General features: G+C 40.6%; 1 protein-coding gene across 1 annotated transcript in view; it reads right to left on the bottom strand.

The window, feature by feature from the left end:
- Positions 1-24,245, bottom strand: part of LOC145412897 (carboxylic ester hydrolase-like) — a 52,637-nt gene that overhangs the window by 8,222 nt on the left and 20,170 nt on the right. Inside the window, exons 7-10 of the mRNA XM_080282694.1 lie at positions 21,500-21,675; positions 18,915-19,068; positions 1,918-2,044; positions 930-1,044 (exon numbers count right to left, since the gene is read on the bottom strand). Of these exons, the coding sequence (XP_080138820.1) occupies positions 930-1,044; positions 1,918-2,044; positions 18,915-19,068; positions 21,500-21,675 (572 nt within the window). The remainder of the gene's footprint in view (positions 1-929; positions 1,045-1,917; positions 2,045-18,914; positions 19,069-21,499; positions 21,676-24,245) is intronic.

Here is a 24,245-nt window from a genome sequence, read left to right as displayed (position 1 = left end):
GGAAAGCCATGACTCAGAAAAATTATCACCATCATTATCATCATCATCATCATCATCGTCACCATCATTATCATTATCATTAGGAATACCCCTGTCTGAAATGAATCATCATGAGTGAGAGGGGTCACCTAGACCTGATTAACTCCAATGTTCTAATGTAGTCTTTTTACTTTAACTTGGTCTAAAACTACCATTTCACTATCTTTAATTCAAAAATGTTACAACAGAGTAGCACTAGAATATGATGTTAGTTATAAAGAAGTGCTCTGGAAGGATGTAGAGCCGTAGTAATGTCTCTGCCACTGAGCTACATGAAATAAGCTGCAAAAAGATGAACACCTGGGCCGAGTTAAACACAGTGTACAGCACTTACCTATAATGACAAGGAGGCTGAAGGGAATGTTTATTACTATTACTGAGGGAAGACAGCTGCACCACAAGCCACTGGGACTTCTGCAGGCGGAACACGCCCCTTGTTTTTGGAGACATGTAGGTGCTCTGGGGGCTTGATGTTCAGGGTCGTCTTATAAGTTAACACCGGAAATTTGTAACACCTCTGTCTTAGGGATTTATTCTGTACCTTACTTCTCAATAACCTCCTGATATTAGCGTTGCAAACTAGCCCAATATTAAAAATGTATAAATAACATACAGGAGAATGTTCAGGTGTAATGTGGAAAACAAATCGCTTAAGAAAAGGTGACACGAAGACTCCAGTAACAGGCAAATAATGGCCCTAAGAGCGAGCCTCTCCAACAACGGCCGTGTGGCCAGAGGGCAGACAGACTTCGTGTTTGATGGGAAGAGAAGTTGCAGTACTCTCTCTCTCTCTCTCTCTCTCTCTCTTTCTCTCTCGTAAGATGACCTTTGAATAACGAGAAGCATCATAGCCCACCCTAAATACCTCTCCCAGGCACTGAAAGTAATACCTCTTGGTTTGTGTCGGGCTCCATCTTGGGGTGAAGCGTGAGTGCGAGATGCTGCAGGTTACCAGGACTGGCGGGTTCCCACACAAAGCCCAGCGAACCATCAGGAGTTGGATTCCTGTGGGGAGAATATTGAAACATTAAAAAGGAAAGGTACATGGAGTTGAAGGCAAAATAAAGGCATCTTAACTTATGGGCCTTATATATATATATATATATATATATATATATATATATATATATATATATATATGTACACTTTGGATTAGGAATTGCCGTGTTATCAATTCTATGAGTTCAATATAAAGGAAACAAACCAAGAGCCTCTTCCCATCCACTAGTTCTATCAGGTAATGTCTAAGCAAATATCTAGAAAGACCATCATCACGTATTTCCATATTTTATGTGAAAAGTATCAACGGAATTAAAAAATTAATTTTACACGTACTCAACCTCTGGGTAGTGATGATTGCATTAATGCAGAGTTTTTCTTACCGGCAATGTAATGAGTGTAGCAGTTTTACTCCAAGTTATTCCAGATTTTCCTCTTTTTGCAGCTCACTTCACTCACCTCAGTGGCAGAAAAAGACAAACCTATGACTACACCTTTTCTATACTGTTCCTAAACAGCCCTATATTCTAGTGTCAATGAAATGTTACAACTCGGCAGTCAAGATGGGCCAAGTTTGGGTAAAGACAGTATAGTTATGTACACGACTGCAATTTTGCAAATTTGACAGTATACTAAACAGGCAAGATCATACCCTGTAAACTGTATAATAAAAAAACTGTGTCCAGTACACATTTAAAGAATCCTTTGTTGAACTACAGAAAAGACAGAAATATGTTTTGTTGAAATGTTGATGGACAAAACCCTGTTAGGATTGTTTGGTGAATAAACTGGATATCATGAATGTCTGAGAGACGTCTGTCTCTGAAAAAAAAAAAAAATGAATAAATAAAATAAAAACAGTTAAGATTTGGAACCCACCCAGTAGCCGCAAAGTTGGTCCAGAGTGTGGTGATGATGTCTCTCATGCGCAGGTCGTCCTCCCTCTCCAAGGTCAGCCAAACAGACACATTGAATAGGAGGAAACACTCATCAGCGTGGGCCACCCCTGCCGGACAACCAGAGGAAGAATCAGACTGATTGCATCTGGGTTCCCCCTATACTGAGAGCCCTGTGAATCTAAGGAGACACATTCGCCACAAGATTTTAAACGCCCCACATACGAACTTCAGGTTCTCACGATAAGGCACTACTGGACGTGTCACTTGACTAGAATGCCTATCAGCATTGCAAAATGGAATTTTTTGACTATACCTTTTTCGCTCTAATTTGGTATAAAATAACCATTTCTCCATCCTGAGTGCCGAGTTGTAGCAAGAGATTTACGCTAGAATTTGATCCTAGTTATGAAAAGGCTCTATAGAAGGGATATAGAACCACAGTATTGTCTTATTCTGCCAATGAACGAAGTGAAATAGATGAAACAGGACAATAATGTAAAAAGACTAGCATCCTGCCTTGTGAGACTTCCAATCCCTACACGGTTCCAATAGGACTGACACAGCTAAAATAATTTCATTTTCTTTTGCTCTGGTCTTACATCATATATGTTGATGTCACTGTTCAGACTGAGCTAAATTATTGATTATAACTGCACTTGTGCATCACTGTAGTTGATGGATAACGAAACAGTAAGCAAGATGGGATTTCCTCCAAATAGCCATCCATCTCAGTGCAAATAATTTAGTCGTTTATGGTTTAGCTCATTTGTTTACCCAAGTTTACATTTGATTAGTTTTTAGCTTCCCAGGTTGCTGTTGAGTATGGACATAATAAATACTGCGTACCGTACAGTTAGGGTTCACTTGCACGAGACAGTAGATGGGGAAGAATAGGTGTTATATATATATATATATATATATATATATATATATATATATATATATATATATATATATATATATATATATATATATATATATATATATATATATATATCTATTTATAAATTAGTGGTAGATGGTGGCGACCATCATCCACTCACTTGATGTAATGCTGCCTACTTCTTCCTTAGCTTTTATCATTCTTTTTCTGTGCCTACCCTACTCTGTTCCTATTACTCCCATCGTTCCTGTCACTACTTAATGCTTTTCTTTCCGTTACAGGTGGCTTTACATTGAGACAGAAGCCAAATGGTTTCCTGTAAGCCAAGAAACCATTTACAACGCTGGGTGGTAACCATATAACCAAACCATACGTGCTCCCTACGTGTCAAGTGGGTTGGTGGAGGGTTAGTGCCCCTCCCTGTAAAACAAATAACTCAGAGTTAAATGGTCACCCCATACGGGATTATGGCGTCTGGCAATATATATATATATATATATATATATATATATATATATATATATATATATATATATATATATATATATATATGGAGCCTCTGTGGTACAGTGGTAGAGTGTGCGTTTCGTACACGGGTGAACCAGTGTTCGCGCCCCGCCGGGATAATAAACTTTGGGAGTGTTCACCCCGCCACGTACTTCATTGGCGAACACAAGGGGTGCTGTGGTTGAACCAGTGTCGCTTACTATAAAGTATGCTTGCACCCACTTGGCTTGCGCGGGCCGATTACGCTTGGTTCACAGATTACGCACACATCCAAAACCACTCCAACACTACAGTTACACTTAAAGCACTTCTGACCCTACATACACACTCTACCAGACAGCCTAAGCCACTTGGTAGTGATACATTGGCTGTATCGTCCCGACTTCGGTCGGGATAAGCCGGTCCTGCAGTGGATACTGAAACGGCTGATATATATATATATATATATATATATATATATATATATATATATATATATATATATATATATAAACAACAATACCTAAATAAGGAAATAACACAAGACCAAAACACAAAACAAGAACAAGAACAACAATAATAATACAATGAAGGCAGTAAAACAAGAAAACAATACAAAACAATAATAACAATAATAAAAGAAAAGTTTAATTTGAACTGCGTAAAAATTAACTTAATCCCAAATAATCAAAAGCAAAATAAGGTGTCATTCTGCATTAAGGTATCACTTCGCAGAAGAGGGTTGACAAAAGTATATATGTTAGATTAGTAATTCACCTCTTCTGCCTTTCAGTTTCCTTTGTTGGCTAATATCTGTTAAGGTTTCAGAGACTTAATATATTACTTTGCCCTTAGGTGATTCTATTTGGTCAAATATTAAGTTTAGCCTCATTTTTCATTGGCTGATTGCCCTTCTGGTGTGACTAATAAACAGTACAATTAGAACCTACAGTTTCGCCCGATGTCAGTGGAGGGACGTTCAAGGAGGGGAGACGTCCAAGGAGGGTTCTCTGGCCAAGGTGACGAAAAATATAGTAGAAGGTGTTCCTGGTCGGCGCAGTGTTCTTCACGTGCAGGATATTCACTTGTTCTTGGTCGAACATGAACAGTACATCACCAGCCATCTAGAAGGAAAGTCAGAATTGTTTTGCTTACCTTAGATATATAATCTAAGGCATGTTTTCCTTAATTTACCAACTGCATTTCTATTGCAAAGACCTAATGAATGTTTTCTGATAGTTAACCCATTCATATTCAGGGCAGCTCGACTAATCTGTTCCAGCTGACACCAGACGATATGCAGCTCAGGTCGACGACATGTACACTACATTCTCAAAATGAAGCCACACAGTACACCTCCATCCCTCAACAAGCACTGTGCTGCTCCTCCTCTCTGGACAACACATTCTGCTCGCTCACACTCTGCCACACACCACCTGGCGGACGGAATCCCAAATCAGATCACATCCCTATCAGCATCACTACAAGAATACACGAGAAACCAGAGCGATCACACGTCAATAACACACACTTCAAGAAAGTTGTCTGGACAAAATGCACTGAAGAAAGAACAATAAGTTCAACAAGCTTAACAACACATTCATCAGCAGCGCTGACAGGCACATCCAAACAATTCATCCCACGAGGAAACAGAAGACACTGCAAAGAAAAATTTTCACCGGATATTGCTCACTTTATAAAACAAGGCGACATTCTCAAACAGCTTCTCTTGCTCACATACAAAGGACATTATTAGAAGGTTCCACCAATTACACAATAAAACTAATAATAAAAAGAAAAAAAAAAACAGAAAACCTCTCTAGCAACAATCACCCACTACACGGATCCCTCTTGGCTCAACAAAAAAGTGTCACTAAATTACAAGAAGCACCTCCCAAACCAATGTCGCCATCACCTCCAACACCAACACATCACTTAAAAAAAAAAAAAAAAAAGTAGATATACACGTGATCCACTAAACAAGCATGTCACCTAACACCAACGCTGAGAAAATTAATCTTCTCTGCGCTGGCAGCACTTTCCACCCGACCACAGTGTATCACCCATCACTCCAGAACAGACAAGTAATTTTATTAAGAAAACAAAACTCTTCAAGCACAGAGCCGGATGACATCAACATCTACATCTGAAACACTTAGGCCTATAGGCTATCACAAACATCCACAACAACTGTTACGCATATTGTAGCCTTCCCAACAGCCGGAAACGTGGAACAATCATCACTATCCTTTTTAAAGACACCCTTCTTTATCAGTGTCCGTAACACCAATTAGCACGCCATCCAAGATTATTCGGTGTCTATATTATTGACCATGTCACACCTCAGCTTATCTTGCTTGTTTCTCCACAGTACGTCTTTAGAGCACTGACCTTAACAAACGCCTTAGTAACCAACTCACACAACACGCACCTGATGCATCAACTCCGTGAGACACAAAGAAAGTTCATTTCATACAACAACAACCATTAGTAAAGCCTTTCACGCCATCCCTCGATGGAGGCTAATCGCTAAAATGTATAACATAGACATGAAGAGCAACACAAAATGCTGGTTTGCCAGTTTCTTATTTGGAAGACAAGCACATGGATTACTCCAGGATACGTCATCATGAACAGGAAGCTTCTCTAACAGTGTTACTCAGGACAACATTCTTTCACCTACTCTCTTCAGCCTCGTATAACTGCACGATATTTCCACACTACAACCGCCCACTAACGTTGCTACATATGCCATTGACATTACCATGAAACTCACACATCTCATCATAAACACAACCTATATACTGCAACAAGACCTCTCAACACACATCAGGTATGGGTCGAGGAAAACAAGCTGACGATCGCTCGAGATAAATTCATCACCACACTCATCAGCAGAAGGAAACATTAGCACATTTGTACACCTTACATCATAGTTAAAAATTTACCTGTGCTACATCCCCTCTCCAGTAAGACTGTTCCATCAACATATGAAACTTCACTCACCTTGTAGGACACATACTTGAGAAAATGAGGCTGTGTACCCCCAAACTCAATGCATTCAGGGCATGTGTAAAGACAAACATTGGGCAATTAAAAAAAAAAAGAATAAGAAAAAAGAAACACTCCCCTACCTTATAAACAGTATATCAGATCTGTGACGCCCCTTGACTCTCCGGCATGGGCCCTCATCCTATCTAAAACCCACTACAACACCTTCTGAGCCATATCAAATTACGCCTCATGCATCATAACTGCTTACACCAAAACCTTTACCACGGTTCACTCACACTTTGAAATTAATTTCCTCTCTGTTAGAGAATATTGTTGACAAGCGGGATTTGCTAGATGGGTAGTGCTGGAAGGTTCTCAGTGTTTCTCGTGCTTTTCAGTTATGTGTCAGAGTTGCCAGTTAGCCTGCTGTTTGTGAGGTGAGGTATTTTGTAAGTTGTACATTAGTTTTTGTGGTCTTTATAACATTTTTTTTTGTTATTGTTAAATTATGTAGTTTTATCTCAGTTTGTATGCTAAATAATTTAAAGTGTTACACAGCGTAAGAAAACTCTGGATATTTTGGATGTCTCCGAGTTGGTAACTGTGATTCTCCGAGAATGTAGTAGATCATCCTAGTAAATGGGAAGCGTATCCAAGGATGGGGAAGGGACTAGAGGAGTTTTTCAGTTCAGTTTGAGTTTAGTTAAGTGTCAGTGCAGTTAGTGAAGATTGTATAGTTCCGGTACTTATGAAAACAGTGAAGTGTAGTTGGCAAGCTTTTAGTGTAATTATCTGGAAAATAAAGACGGCGAACTTAAGAAGCCAGTGTTTATTTACGACGCCTGAGCTGATCTCGTTGTTGCACATTGAAATGCTGACCAAAGGAAGAACAGCTCACTGGCCAATATCCTTCTTATACTGAACTGCTGCTGTTGGAGCCTGTGGTAATGTGGGACGGGGAAGCGACAGTAGTGTCAGGATTGTGGATCATTAGAAAAGTGCTGCAATAAGTCTAACCTTCAACATGGAGGCAGAAGGTGTACAGACAAGAGGCCAAGCTAGACAACAGGAGGTATGTCTGGCAGTAATCATGAAGCTATTACAAGCAAAGAATGAAGGAGAGAACTCAAAGAACAGTTACAAGCACAAAATGAAGAACTATAAGCACAAAGTGAACAGCTAGAGGTACAAAGTGACGAAAAGAAGGAGCTCAAAGACGAAATAAAAGAACAACTACAGACACAAACTGAAGAACAGAAAGAGCGGTATGAACAACTTCAAGAGGTATTACAGGAGCAACAGAGGGTGTTACAACTGAGGATGCAATGACAGCTAGATGCTTTCATGGGGGAAAAATGAAGGAAGAACGGGAACAGTTGAAGAAGGAAGTATATGCTGAGCTACGGCAGCAGATGTACGATGTAATTAATAATGTGATGGAGTACACACGGGATGCAGACAACCAGTTGAAGATTAGTGAGGGAATAGTGATGTAGTGCAGACAGCATGTAGACAACCAGCTGAAGCATGTAGTCGACCATATGAAGATAATTAGTGAGAAAATTGAGGCTGCACTGCTGAGCCTCAGGTTAGTGTACAAGGAGCATATGATAAAATGTACAGTGTATGGTGAATCTTGATGGATCCCAGTCATCTAAAGGTAGCATTACAGTGCTGAATAATCAGAAGTCCCGGACTTTTTTTTTTTCTATGCGAGAAAGAAGGAACCAAAGGCCGCGAGCCCACAATAACTGTTCCTTCCAAGAGAAAAACAAAATACAAGAGAGAGCCAAATTCAAGATCCGATCATTTCGAGATGCCTGGACACACTGCGTTTGAAAGACTGGAGATCATAAGAAGTAGGAAATACAGCCAGAGGGAGACAGTTCCAGAGTTGACCTGTTGCATAAATGAAGGACTGGGAGTAACGGTTAACTCTTGCATTAGAGAGTTGGACAGAAAAGGGATGAGAGTTTGCTGCTAGGCGGGTGCTAGGCACCCGTTGTAGAGGTGGAGGGTATACTGCAGACAGTTCAGAGGAGCAGTGACCATTGAAATAGCAATAGAAAAGAGATAAAGATGCAACAGTGCAGCGAAGAGACAGAGGTTGAAGGGAGTCAGTAAGAGGAGGAGAGTTAATGAGACAAAAAGCCTTTGACTCCATCCTATTGAGAAGAGCTGTATGTGGAGAACCTCCCCACACATGAGAGTTGTACTACACACAGGGGCGGATAAAACTCGTGCATAAGGTCAACAATTGTGGAGGGGTAGAGAAGGAATGGAGTCGGCTTAGCACACCTAATCTCTTGGAAGCAGATTTTACAAGAGATGTAATATGATCTTTCCAAGATAAGTCCTGAGTAAATGAAACGCCAAGCATGTTCAAGGATGATGCAGGATTAGGATGAATATTATTAAACATTAGTGGGTATACCTGTGGAAGATTTTGTCGGGTTGATAGGTGTAAAAACTGAGTCTTTGATGCATTAAAAACAACAAGATTATTTTTACCCCAGTCAGAGACACGAGCCAAGTCAGACATTATGTGTGCCATAGCCTCATCCCTTGTTTATTGAAGTAACTGCTGTGATGGGCGTTGCAGGAATCGATTGGAAAGGTGAAGGGTGGAGTCATCAGCGTATGAGTGGATAGGGTTGGATGTACAGCTTAGAAGATCATTGATGAATAAAAGGAAGAGAGTTGGTGATAGGACAGGGCCCTGAGGAACACTACTGTTGATAGATCTAAGAGAAGAAGAATGGCCGTCTACAACAGTGGCTATAGAACGACAAGAAAGGAAGCTAGAGATGAAGGCACAGATAGAAGGATAGAAACCGTAAGGGGCCAGTTTGGAAATTAAAGATTTTGCCAAACTCGATCGAAAGCCTTTGAGATGTCAAGTGCAATGGCAAAGTTTTTGCCAAGTTTTTAGGCCCCATGCCAGTGAAGTGCATGGCTGTAATGGGGGTCCAATTAAAAAGATACCTCAGGAATTTGATGGGAAAGTATCTTGGGAAGCTTACCATGCGCAGTTTGAGTTACCTGCTGATCAGAATGGTTGGGATTATAGGCAGTGCAGCTGGCTACTAGCCTTAAGGGTGCAGCAATGGAGATTCTTGTCCAGATGTCAGTAGAGGAGAGGAAGAATTATCAGTCCTTAGTAGAAGTACTGGAGTGCAGATACGGAACCATGTACCGGACTGAGGTTTACAGGGCAAGATTCCTGAGCCGTGTACAAGTTCGAGGAGAATCCCTACAGCAGCTTGCTCATGATCTGGAGAGTATTGCTTGCAGGGCGTACCCTGGTGCAGCACCTAACCTGTTGGCTATTCTACTGAGGGACCAGTTCATCGATGCTTTTGATAGTGCGGAGTTAAAAGCAAGTGAAACAGGCACAACCAAAATGCATGCATAAAGCACTAGCCAGGGCTGTAGAATTTGAGTCCTATGTCAAGTCCATTATGTCCACTTTTCAGGCAGGTCATAATGCAGGATTCAAGGCAAGAAAGAGGCAAGTATGTGAAGTTGAAAAAATTGGAGGAAGTTGCTGGTATTGTGAAATGCCAGGACATCAGAAAGTGAACTACTACAAGTGGAAGAGCGAACAGGAGAAGATCAGAGGAGGTTGCTGGTTCTGCCAGAAGCCAGGATACAAGAAGGTGGATTGTTACAAATGGAAGAAGGAGCAAGAACGGAACAGTGAAAAGAAACCCACGACTGCAAAAAATGGGTGTTGGACATGAGGTGAGGTGGGACACTAGCTATGATTGTCCAAATGAGAAGAATAACAAGAAGGCTGCAGAAGACGAGAAGGATGAGGGCAAATTAGTAAAGGCTGGTGACAAGAGACAGTAACCAGCCAGTTTTTCCAAAGAAGCTCCACCTCTGCGAAAATGCAAGAGGTCAGCAATTGACAGTGTGCATGTAGATGGAAGAATAGACGTCAAGTAGTGTTCGCCGGTGATTGATTCAGCCTCAGAGCAGAGTTTTGTTAGGCCTGATGTGTTACATTATTGGTATCTGCCTGAGTCATCAGAACAATTGTGTGGTGTAACTGGGCACTGCGCAGAACTGAGGGGACCCCTGGATGTCCGTACTGAAGGGGCAGGGGAAGAGGCAATGCTTCCAATCTATGTGGCCGACACGGAGGATCCTTGCCTTCTTGGTTTGGACTATCTGATGTCCATTGGATGTGAGCTGGACTTCTACTCCTATTTGTGCTGTGATCTATAGCTTCCTTTCTGGTCGTTCTATTGTTAGGACTCCATATTATAATTACAAATCATAATAGATAAATAGATAAATAGATAGATAGAGAGATATAGAAGCAACAAGTCAGATGATGAGAAGGTATTGTGTCTGCGAGAATCGAGCAATGCTAAACATGCTTACACACTCTTAACTCAAGGAATGCTTTATAGTCACACGACAGTGCCTCGTGACCATCCACACACATACACACATACTCACACACAGGTTTCTAGAACTTTCCAACCACAGTGCAACACACGTGACACGACCCCTGCTACACCAGAATTTAGGAAGCAGAGCTCAGAAGGAGACAGGCCATAGAACCGGCAGGTAGTAGGGAGAACGAGCCGAGCAACACGGAAGAGAGAGAGAGAGAGAGAGAGAGAGAGAGAGAGAGAGAGAGAGCGAGACAGGAGGTAGCTTGCGGGTCTCTACTTAACTTCACTCATGTGTGAGAGACTTTGTTAATATTTCCAAGACAAATAAAAATAGTCCCATACTCATCTTTGCCTCTCCTGTCATTTAATGACAAATGGGAACCAAGATTATCTACTTACAAAGCTACTCACGTATAACAACCGCTCGTCCACGAGTAAAATATATATACAACTGAACTACAAAACTTCTCTACAAGAATATACAAAGTTTTTGTGAGATATGGCGGCAGTGAACGTATGAACCTCGTCTACGAATCTACAGTGAATTCCTACAAAATATCAAGATTGAAAACAAAAAATACCTCTCACATGCAACAACTCACAACCAACTCCTGACAATATTCTCCCCAACCCCCCCTCCGTCTTCACGATCATCACGCCGATGTAGAGATGAAGAGGTCACAGGACGCCTTGCCAGTAGTTTAACAAAGTACTGATACAAACAATCTTGCAATTTCTACGACGAACCAACGAACTACAACCATCTACAATCAACTACAAGTAACAACTCTATGATGCATCTGTATAATCTTCTACACGCTCCTACAAGTAGCGGCAGTCTTCATCCCACAACGAGTAAATCACAAGAACAAAGGACTGCGAATGCATCGAGAAAGAAAAACAAAACAAACAAACGAAGAGCGAGACACGACTCACAACCACCAGACCTCACCCTCCTCTCTCTGCTACATCCACCCATCCTCCACCGCTGACGCAGGAGTGAAGAGGTCAAGACAACGAAGCAAATACCAAGCCCATATTCACAACTCATCTTACTCACTCATCTTCACTCAAGTTACTCAACGCTACTCATTTACTCACCACAGCTACCAGTGGGGGAAGTCAACGTCATCATGCGTGCTTGCTGAGACGACAACACGTTAATCAACCCGCGAAGGACAACACTATCACCACGTGCAACACTACTCACACCATTTCCACCACGGTAAAAATTTAGTGAGTTACATAGTTACTTCATTTATACAATACACAGTGATAGACAAAAAACTTCTGCACAAACATATAAAACGTGCTGTATAGTTACAACTTAAATACATATACCTACATCAATTATCTTCATAATTCAATCATTAAATACTTGCACCAACAATAAATATTCTACACTGTATATATTCATTCATTTATTATAGCATTTATTTACTACCAACGAGTGTTACCATTTATACCTACATAAAATACGTGTTTCATACATACAGCTATACATTATTACATCTACAAAGTGATAAAGAAAATATACCATCACAGTTACTCAGTCAGCGATTAAAAGAACTGTATTAAACATTTATTAATTAAAGCTACCTAGTGCAAACATATAAATTAAGTTATAAGGAAAACCAGAAAAAAAAGAAAAAAAAATGGCCAACACAAATGATGTTAGCAAGAATGAACATCTTCAACACAGTCGTGAAGACAAAGATTTCCACACATTGCTGACACATATATTGCCCACGATAGGTACAAGTGAACAACAAATCAGTGTATATAGTTAATACTGTATATAGTGTATATATATATTTTTTTATAAAATAACAAAATATGGAACTATATAATATCATTTTCAGTAATATCTGTACAATATAAACCAAACCTTAAAAAAGGGTCCTAAGGGAATTAGCCAGCAATTATGTAACCATGAACAACATAGAAAAAGCGTAGATAAACGAAGAAAAACAAACTGTAGAAAATCAATAAATAAAAAAAAAAAAAAAAAAAAAGAAAGAAAAAGAAATAGAGTAAGATCACATAACAAACAAATGAAAATAAGTGTAAATGTTACTTCAAATGCCAAAATACCACATAAACTACAAACAAAAAGCAAATTGTTGTCTCCACAAGCTAGTGGCATGGCACATCATATCATCGACTGCAGCATGACCGGATTCAATGTTAGGACTGCAATTATTACAATTATGTAACTACAAACGATATGTAACAATTATGTAACGATAAACGATTGCATTATGTTACACGTGCTACAATTATGTAACTACAAACAATATGTAACAAGTATGTAACGACAAACGATTGCATTATGTTACACTTGCTACAATTATGTAACTACAAACAATATGTAACAATCATGTAACGACAAACGATTGCATTATGTTACACTTGCCACAATTATGTAACTACAAACAATATGTAACGACAAACGATTGCATTATGTTACACTTGCTACAATTATGTAACTACAAACAATATGTAACAATTATGTAACAGTTGCATTAACAAGATGTAACTTTTATGTAACTAACTACAATTATGTAACTACAAACAATATGTAACAATTATGTAACAGTTGCATTAACAAGATGTAACTTTTATGTAACTTTAACTACAATTATGTAACTACAAACAATATGTAACAATTATGTAAAAGTTGCATTAACAAGATGTAACTTTTATGTAACTTTAATTACAATCATAAAGCCAACACAGTTATGCATTACCACAATATTATGTAACAATTCATAAAATGTTACAATTATATATTACTACAATGTTACTACAATGTAACAATTACAATATAATTATGTAACAATTCACAATGTTACAATTATGTATTACCACAATATTACTACAATATTAAAAGTCATACAATTATACCATAATTCTGTATTACCAGAATCATCTTACAAGTTAGGTGAAATATTAGACATTACTAAAGGGATAACTCAATATGTAGTGTAATAACCTAACAGTATTACCATTGCACAATTATATGCGTATGTCTGTTATACATACGCATCTTACAAAATGTCATACAACAACAATGGCATTTATTCAAATATGTATATAACTTGGTTAAAATGTAATATTACTAGATCATTGCAATTTACTATGAATATTATATGTATACAATATTATAATCAATATTATGTACTAATAGATTAGCATAAGTCAATGATGATTGCTGTCGGAGGACCTCCAGCGGCGTGGCCGAGCATATGTTAGGACTCCATATTATAATTACAGATCATAATAGATAAATAGATAAATAGATAGACAGAGAGACAGATAGAAGCAGCAAGTCAGATGATGAGAAGGTATTGTGTATGCGAGAATCGAGCAATGCTAAACATGCTTACACACTCTTAACTCAAGGAATGCTGTATAGGCACATGACAGTGCCTCGTGACCATACACACACATACACACAGGTTTCTAGAACTTTTCAACCACAGTGTAACACACGTGACACGACCCCTGCTACACCAGAATTTAGGAAGCAGAGCTCAGAAGGAGACAGGCCATAGAACCGGCAGGTAGTAGGGAGAACGAGCCTAGCAACATGGAAGAGAGAGAGAGAGAGAGACAGAGAGAGAGAGAGAGAGAGAGACAGGAGGTAGCTCGCGGATCTCTACTTAACTTCACTCGTGTGTGAGAGACTTTGTTAATATTTCCAAGACAAATAAAAATAGTCTCATACTCATCTTTGCCTCTCCTGTCATTTCATGACAAATGGGAACCAAGATTATCTACTTACAAAGCTACTTACGTATAACAACCGCTCGTCCACAAGTATAATATAACTAATCTACAAAACTCCACTACAAAACGTTACAAAGTCTTTTGTGACATATAACTGCTATTGTAAATGGCCATCATTCTTCTCCTAGATCTATCAACAGTGGTGTTCCTCAGGGCTCCGTCCTATCACCAACTCTCCTCCTTTTATTCATCATTGATCTTCTAAGCTGTACATCAAACCCTATCCACTCGTATGCTGATGATTCCACCCTTCACTTTTCCATTCGGTTCCTGCAACGTCCATCTCAAGCTGCTTCAACAAACAAGGAATGAGGCTATGGCACACCTAAAGTCTGACTTGGCTCGTATCTCTGACTAGGGAAAAAATAATCTTGTTGTTTTTAATGCATCAAAGACTCAGTTCTTACACCAATGAACCTGACAAACTCTTCCACAGGAGTACCCACTGATGTTTAATAATATTCAGCTCAATCCAGCATCATCCTTGAACATGCTTTGGGTTTAATTCACTCGGGAATTATCTTATGAAAGATCATATTGCATTTCTTGTAAAATCTGCCTCGAAGAGATTAGGTGTGCTAAGCCGACTTTGTACATTCTTTACCCTTGCACAGTTGTTGACTTATACACGGATTTTATTCACCCATGTGTGGGGTACAACTCTCATGTGTGAGGAGGCTCAGCATATGCAACTCTTCTCAATAGGGGGGAGTCAAAGGCTTTTCGTCTCATTAACACTCCTCCTCTTACTGGTTCCATTCAACCTCTGTCTTCTCGCTGCACTGTTGCATCTTTATCTCTTTTCTATCGCTACTTTAATGGTCATTGCTCCTTTGAACTGTCTGCATGCATCCCTCTACCTCTATGACAGGTGCGTAGCACATGTCTAGCAACAAACTCTGATCCCCTTTCTGTCCAACTCTCTAATGCACGAATTAACTGTTACTCCCAGTCTTTCATTTACGCAACAGGTAAACTCTGGAACCGTCTCACTCTGTCTGTAATTCCTACTTCCTATGATCTCACTCTTTCAAACGCAGTGTGTCCAGGCATCTTGAAATGAACGGATCTTGAATTTGGTTCTGTTTTGTATTGTTTTTGTCTTTTTTCTTGGAAGGAACAATTTGTGGGCTCCTGGTCTTTGGTTCCTTCTTCCTTGCATAAAAACAAAAAATGAGACTCAAGGTCTGAGGAAATTCGGTTCCCATCAAGGCAGTGAGATGCACCATTTCAGTGGTAAGGTGAGGGCACTATGCACTATAGTGATACCCCCAGAATCAGAACTATTGCCCCAGTGCAAGGTGAGTGGCTTTTTTGACAGCTGTCTCGGGGTGGTGGAGCGTAATGGATGGTGCAAGATGGAAGATGAAGGCTAGAGCGATGGTTGGGAGGATTTTGGTGGAAATAAGTGCAGATGAAGTGCCAGTTGTGGTGGCCAATTTCTCCTATTAGACACAGAAAATCAACGAGGGAGAAATTGTGGAACTGGGCCAAGTGGTGGACCTTAACCCGCCCTGTCCCGGAGACGTGAATTCACGTCCTCACATGATGTGCACTCATATCCCGGAGATGTAAATTGACGCAGCAACATTGGAAGGTCCCTAATTTGCACAATTTTCTATTTTCACAAGTGATTTTTGGCTCACATACAAGGGACACCTTCCTCTATTCCTCTACAAGATGCCAAGCAGGGACAATGCCTTACACCGCATAACTTCTCCCCCCCCCCTGCACGCCATTGTCTCGGCAATTCACCTGTTACCAGTGACCTGGCCAATAAAGACATTCAGGGCCAGAGTGATTCCCCAATCGATGACAATGTGGAGGACAAAGTTTACATAGCAACAGAGAAAGGAACAGTCAGAAATGATGATCAGGTAATGTGGGAAAAAAAGGTCATGAATGGTGATGAGTTAGTGAGTGAAACAATGCTTATAATGCCTATATTACTGTTTGAAAACCAATATACTCTTGTACTACATATAAATTCGTACCAAGTAAATAAATAAATACTGTTTATGAGTGGATAAAATAGTTACCCTCCCATAGAACTCGTTTTCGTTGGTGCCAGCCTGTTAGAAAACCCAGTCATGTAAGGAGGTACTCGTACCTGGATCGAGTATTTTAAACCTCAGGTGAGCGATTTCTCTATGAATTTTCGATGTTTCTCACCAAAAGCGAATGTTTGAGCCTAAAAAAAAAAAAGGTCCAAAAATGTCGGGACTGGGGCATACCGCTGCCCAGAAAACGTCGGGATGGGGTGGGTTAAGTGGCATCAGAGGAAGGCCTGTGAAAGGAGCATAGTCAGAGAAGATGTGTATCTGCCAGACCACTTACAAGACCTATTTTCAAGGAGTTGTCAAAGCCTGGTTGACTCACAAGTGCTGAAGGTGAGGCAGTTGCTAACGAAGTTTGCTTATGGCTTTTCCACCAGAGACCTAGACCTGGGGTGCACTGATTTGGCGGAACACTGTATCGACACTGGGGATCACCACCCGTTTAAACAGCCAGCAAGGAGGATGGTGCCAGCCCAATGGCAAGAAATGGAGTGGATGATTGAGAATCTTCAGTCAAGAAGTGATAGAAAAGTCCAACAGTCCTTGGCCACAAGCAGTGGTAAGGAAATAGGATGGCTCGGTAAGGTGCTGTGTAGATTATCAAGCCCTGAATGAAGTGTCAGTGAAGGTTGAATACCCCTTGCCGAGAACTGATGACACACTGGATGTTCTGTCAGGTGACAATTAGTTCACCCTAAATATGAAAGCAGGATATTATCAGGTCAAAGTTGCGGAGAAGGACAAGGAGAAAACAGTGTTTTCATACAGGCTGGGTTTATAGAGTTTAAATGAAACTATTTGGCCTATGCCATGCCCCAGCTACTTTTGAGCATCTCATGGATTGCGTACTGGAAGGCCTGCACTGGCAAACCTCTCTCATCTATCTAGATCATGTAATTGGTTTGGACGGACTTTCGACTAGGAACTGGAGAGGTTGTTGGAGGTGTTCAACAGGATCCAAGAGGCACATCTCAAGCTAAACCCCAAGAAGTGCTACTTGTTTCAGATGGAAGTGAAGTGCCTGGGACACATTATAGGCAAGGGTGGCGTCTGTATTGATCAAGAGAAGGTGGCAGTTGTGAAAAACTGGTTGGTTCCAACTTGTGTGAAGGAGCTACAGAGTTTCCTGGGTTTGTGTACCTACTACCTGCATTTTGTCAAGGACTTTGAAATGATAGCTGCACCTCTGCACAAGCTGTTGGGGAAGAGGCAGGAGTTTGTGTGGACAGCAGTGACCCAGAAGGCCTTCGATGAACTCAAGCATGCATTGGTAAGCTCTCCAGTATTGCCGTTCCAAGGTCAGAGTCAGTCATTCATCCTGGACTGTGATGCTGCTGGCCATGGTATTGGTGGAGTCCTGTCGAAGAAGGACAAAAAAGAGTATGTGGTGGCTTAATACAGCAAGAAGCTCAGCCCACAGGAGCAGAACTATTGTGTGGCCCATACAGAGCTCTTGGCAGTGATGAAGAGCCTTGATTTCCTCCATCCCTACTTGTATGGGTCCTACTTCATCATCAGGACAGACCATGCAGCATTCAAGCGGCTGAAGATCTTAAAGAATCTGGAAGGACAACTAGCACTCTGGCTCGGGTACATGGCAATGCTGACAGCTTGAGTCATTGGCCTTGTGATGCAGAGTGCTGGCAGTGTAGTAAAAAAGAAGATCAGAGCAAGAAATGCAACTGTACTGTGGTGACAGGGCCAGTGTCAGTTGAAGAAGACCTGAAGAGGATGCAGTTGGAGGATGCAGATTTACAACCAGTGCAAGAGTAGCTGCAGCAGAGTACAGTGCGACCATCTTGTGAAGACTCTTCCAGGTTCAGCCCTGCGACTAAGAGCTACTGGAGTCAATGGGACCTTGTTCATTTCAAGAATGGACTACTGGAGTGTTATTGGGAGACACCTGATGGCCTCAGCAAGTATTCGTAACTGATGGTTCTGAAGAATACGAAGGTTGAGATCTTGAATGAGTCTCATAACCAGATCACTAGTGGACTCCTAGGAGTGAAGAAAACTCTAAGTCGGCTGCAACAGAGGTTCTACTGGACTGGCATGTGTCAGGACATTGAAGAGTGGTTTCAAGCCTGTGATGTATGCTGTGCCCAGAAGGGACCCAAGAAACGTGGTTGTGCCCCTCTCCAGCTGTTACAGGTGGGTGCACCGATGGAAAGAGTAGCAGCGGACATTGCTGGATCTCTACCACTCATTGAAAGAGGAGAACAGTATATATGTGTCGCCATGGACTACTTCACAAAGTGGCCAGAAGCCTATGCCATCCCCAAACAAGAGGCTGTGACTGTTGCTCAGGTGTTGGTTGATCAGTTCTTCTGTTGTTTTAGGATGCCACAGGAGCTACGTTCAGACCAGGGTAAAAACTTTGAGTCTGCTGCGTTCTGCGAGTGCTGCAAGTTACTAGGGATCAAGAACAGCTGGATGATCCCACTAAGGCCACAGTCAGATGGGATGTTGGAGAAATTCAACCGAAGCCTGGGACCAGAACTGGCCAAGTGCTGTGTAAACAGACAGATGGAATGGGACCAGAAATTACCTGTGTTGCTGATGGCATACCAGTCTGCAGCCCATGAGTTTACCGGCTACACCCCTGGAAAACTGATGCTGGGGCACGAGTTACGTTTACCTGTTGACCACCTGGAGAACAGCTGCCTACAGACACCTTCAACTATGTGAAGCATCTTCAGGAAAGGCTGCCTGAGGTACATCAAGTGCAAGGAGCCCTTAAGTTTTCAGGAGAGGTTATGAAGTGCAAGTATGATGCCAAGGCAAGTGAGGTGAGCTTTAAGGATGGTGAAAATATATGGTTATACTATCCTCAGCGGAAGAAGGGACAGTCACCGAAGCTGCTGAGCCTGTGGGACGGGTCTTATACTGTGTTGGACTGCCTATTAGACCTAACGTACCAGATTTGGGGGGGCCAGAAGTCTAGCCCGAAGGTGGTACAGTACACGTGAATCATCTGTGGCACTACCTTGGGCCGGGACAGTACAGCCGGGACATCTCCAAGGAATCGTGCTCTCCCGCAGCCAAGGATGTTGAGGAGGTCCAAGAAGCTGAAGTACAAGAGGATGGTGACAGGTTCCCAAGAGGAATGCATCAGGAAGAAGACCATGACATTCCAGGAAGAGTGGACTGTGTGGAGGGCAGGGACATCATCAGAAGTGGCATAGGAGATGACCTGTTAACTTGAAGGATTATTTTGTGTATAATTAAATGTTTAGTTTGGACGAAGGATTATGTTTGTATACATTGTGTAGTTTTGTTGGGATGACAAAGGACTAGGGAGGGGGTAGTGTTGAGAAGCTAGATTTGTTAGATGGGAAGTGCTGGAAGATTTTCAGTATTTCTCATATTTTTCATTTACATGTCAGAGTTGCCAGTTAGCCTGCTGTTTGTGAGCAGAGGTATTTTTTAATTTGTACATTAATTTTTGTGCTCTTTTTCTTTATGTTTTATTTATGTGATTGTTAAGCTATGAAATTGTATCTCAGTTTTTATGCTAAATAATTTAAAGTGTTACACAGTGTAAGAAAACTCTGTATATTTTGGATGTCTTCGAGTTGGTAACTGTGATTCTCCGAGAACGTAGTAGATCATTCTAATAAACAGGAAGCTTATATAAGGATGGGGAAGGGACTACAGGAGTTTTTCAGATCAGTATGAGTTTAGTTCAGTGTCAGTGCAGTTAGTGAAGATAGTATAGCACTGGTACTTGTGAAAACAATGAAGCATAGTGTGCAAGCTTTAAGTGTAATTATTTGGAAAATAAAGACAGTGAACTTAAGAAGTCAGGGTTTATTTAGGACGCCTGAGCTGATCTCGTTGTTGCACACCGAAAGGCTGACCGTAGGAAAAACAACTCACCAGGCAACGTCCTTCTTACACTGAACTACTGCCGTTGGAGTCTGTGGCAATGTGGGACAGGAACATGTCAGTATCTTGACATGAAAGGCACACAATTCTAGGTGACAGTGTGAGCTAACACAGCACCCCTGTCATTGCGTGATATATCCACACACCACAACTAGACACATAAAATAGTTTCTATAGGAACATTACCAAATTCCGTTCAAAACTTCCCATCCTAAGATATTCCAACATTGGCAATGCAGAAATACTCACATACCCATTTTACGCTTACAACAATACAACACCTCGATCAGAACGCTGTAATAGAAGCTTCCTTGCCAACATCCACTCATTACAGGTATACTTGGTCGATACTCGTGTTAGGCTTGGATGAGGACAGTATCCAACCCTCCTCAGTTACCGGTATAAGTTCAGATTTGGATTGGGTGGAATCGTAGATGACACGTGTCCCACATGTAACAGGCCCACACAACATAACACACCTAGTGGAACACTGCATAGTACCTGTCACAATAAGACGCAGAGACGTTATCAACAGTGAAAGGAACCTATGGAACGATCTCATAGGGGTAGTTGCTTACGTGTGGTCGACGGATCTGCTTTACCAGATGGACTGGCGTAAAGCATTGTCATCTTAAACAGTAACAACAACAATAACCTGAATCATACTTTCTCGTATTTTTATATTGTTTTTTGATATGTCCAAATGGTTATATCCAACTTCAGAGTGATGTCTAACATTGAAGAGGTTAATGAAAGCTAAATCTAATCCATCCACATCGAAAACTTGCCTCAAAGGTGAATAGAAATGTCAGGTACAAGCAAGAGGAGTATGTTGATGATAATATCGTTCTGAGAATTGTAATGACTGTCTCCCAGCGGAATAAAATCATCTGTGTTACCTGGCATACAGTACTAAAGCTATCCTGAGCACGTGAAAGCTAACAGCAACAGATTTATGACTCAGAGCCTTACAACTTAGTTAGCTAGATAAAATCGTCTGCGGCTAAGTGGAATAAAGTATTATAGAAAGCACGGTAGTGAAAGGTTAATTACCTTGCAGATTTTGTCAGCGTCCTCCTCCCTGATCTTGACACCACCGACATAGTGCTCGAAGAGCTGATGGTCCAGCTGAGACGGGAAGGGTCCCTGGGACAATTGCAAAAAGTCGGGTGCCTGAACATCGAAGTTATTGAAGAGACTCCATTGCTTGTCCTCATTTTCAAACAGTTCTGTCAGAGTTTGTAATGTGGTCAACACTCATGTACTGTGGCGTTGGCTGGAGTACAACACAGGAGACGTACTCACCCCGAAAGGAATAAAGGCGACAGTGATAACATTCTTAGTCTAATATACTCACACTCATACACTCACACTCAGTAATGTTTGAAACAGAACAGTAATACTTGCAACAGAACAACTGTAGTTGACACAGAACTGTAAAAGTTGAAACAGAACAAAAACAGTTGAGACAGAATAGTAATAGTCCAAACAGAGGAGTAATAGTTCAAGAAGAACAACAATAGTTGAAATTGAATAATACAGCTCCCTGGATAGCAAGCAGGTTAATGCTCCACAGGATCTCGGGTCGTTTGCATAAACCTGAAATCGAGAGAGAGATGTTGACTGGAAAATATTGACGATGATTTTTAAAGTGCTTAGCATTGGTGGAACGTATCTGCCCTCCCTATATGGTTGCTGAAGGTATTGTGTAGTATGTGTTGCAGGCTGACCATATGTAATAACCAGAGTGACTGTCAAAATTAGGGGTTTTTACTCTGTGAATTAAGGATTAAGCAAACTGCCTTGTGATTCAGTTAGTTTCCTTGCAACCTGGTAAGCGAAGCACAATGTTATACCACCATGACCAGATTCAATATCTGGAACAGGTGTTGGAACGTGATATCTTCCAGAAATACCACACGTATGGACTTATTTTGACTCATACCAAATTTCTCAAAATTTAATACCAAATCCATCTTTTCATTGAAGTGAATAAAAGAAAACATTGACAAGTAACTTTTTGCATTATTCCGGTAAATAATATAGTCCTTTTTATTACAAATAATCACAGGTCAGCCAAAATTGGGAGTGTATGTCCCCATGCCCCCAAACCCTTGCCTGACAGATCACTTGTCAAATCACACCATTTCTATTAAACTCCGGTCCTTTTTGTTCACTTAAGTAAAATAAGTTTTCCTCAGATCCAGTTAGATCAGTTTGAGTCAGGTGAAGGATATTCATCTTTCTTTAGGTTAGATAAAGTCCGGTCACGTCAGAGTACGTCCATCCAGACCCACTTCTGTGACCTCATATACAGTTAAGGAAAGTCAGTTTAGTTCTGTACATATACTGAAAGATTCACGAGCTTAGTTTTTGATTCATTTAGTACCTTCTTTTAGCTTAATCATAAATAAGACACAGTTCAGAACCGTGTTTGCCCAAGTATCATCCTGTGAATGTTCAAGAAAGTGAGATGACAGATGCTGTGAGAAGCAAGTGGAAAAGTGAAAGGTGTATGATCATCAGCATAGGGGTGGATAGGGCTTGATGATTAGTTTTGAAAGTAGTTAACGAATAAGACAAGGATATCTGGTGATGGAACAGAACCACCAATATGGAACACAGTTGTCTCCTGAAAGAGTATTGGTAGATTACATTAGCAATCATACAGTAGAACGACCACAAAGATACGTGATGTGATTATCTATATATCCACATTTACACATTTAAATTGACAGATAAACAGACATCGCTGGGTAGCCTATGTATATTCGCTTGTATTTGTGAACAATGTGGTAAGAACCAAAGAACAAACAAAGTAGAGGGTATTTTCGAACTGAATTCAGTCAGTATTGTAAAGCCGAATAAAACACGTGCCTTTATTACGATTTTTTTGTAAAGCATCCCGTGGTTCAGCATACATTCTGGTAGCCTTGTACTTGTCGTTGTACATTTTTGGGCAATAGAATAATTTTGAATTCCTGAACTGCAATTTCTAGAAAGGCTGTATAGAGATACTTTGCCCAGCTACATGCGGCGTAACTGTCAGGCCATTCAGTCTATGGATGAAATACTGAGACCAAGGCAAACCCCGGTGGTAGGAAGGACAAGAATTTAATGCCTTAAGAAATATTAAAAAAATCATCTTGATATAGCATGAATGTAATAAAACAATGTAATCGTATAGAAATTGGTAAGACAATCCCTAAAAGAGTACAGCGTAAGGTAACGAGGCAGGCTCATATTTTTTCCTTTATGAACTGAGAAGCTTTAGTGATATGTGAATGGATATGTGGCTTGTATTCCCTGGCCATTGTTCAGTATCTGTGTTTTTCTATTATCTCCGCGAGGATCCTACACCCCTTACTTAGGATTATGTGATGAAGATGATGATGATGATGATGATGATGCGAGGAATCTTATGTTAGTGATGCGAAATGGAACAGTTAGACATCCGGTAATTTTCCGACTGATAGTATGGCATAAAACTAAAAGCAGAGACAGATAAAATGATGCAGTATGTTGTTATATGTGTATTATATTGCAGAAATCATGAAACAGCTCATCATCACGAGAAGAAATATAAGCACTGGCGAAAGATGAAATGATGCAAGCGTGTCATCTTGCTTCAGCCCACACTGTTGGAGAGGTGCTGATCAAGAATGTAAGAATATTTCAGTTTACATACCAACTCTAGAATAAAGTAAAGGAGGTCAATTAATGAGATCCTTTTCATCCAGTACAGTGTAGGGATTAAGTGTCTTATTTCTAAACAAGACACCTACATGATTTTCTAATG

This window comes from Coenobita brevimanus, chromosome 94 (genome assembly GCF_032717465.1).
Source record: "Coenobita brevimanus isolate Jiangsu-jjx chromosome 94, ASM3271746v2, whole genome shotgun sequence".
NCBI classification, from domain to species: domain Eukaryota; kingdom Metazoa; phylum Arthropoda; class Malacostraca; order Decapoda; family Coenobitidae; genus Coenobita; species Coenobita brevimanus.
Note: the sequence above shows the minus strand (reverse complement) of the source record. Positions and strands in the feature narration are given on the sequence as shown.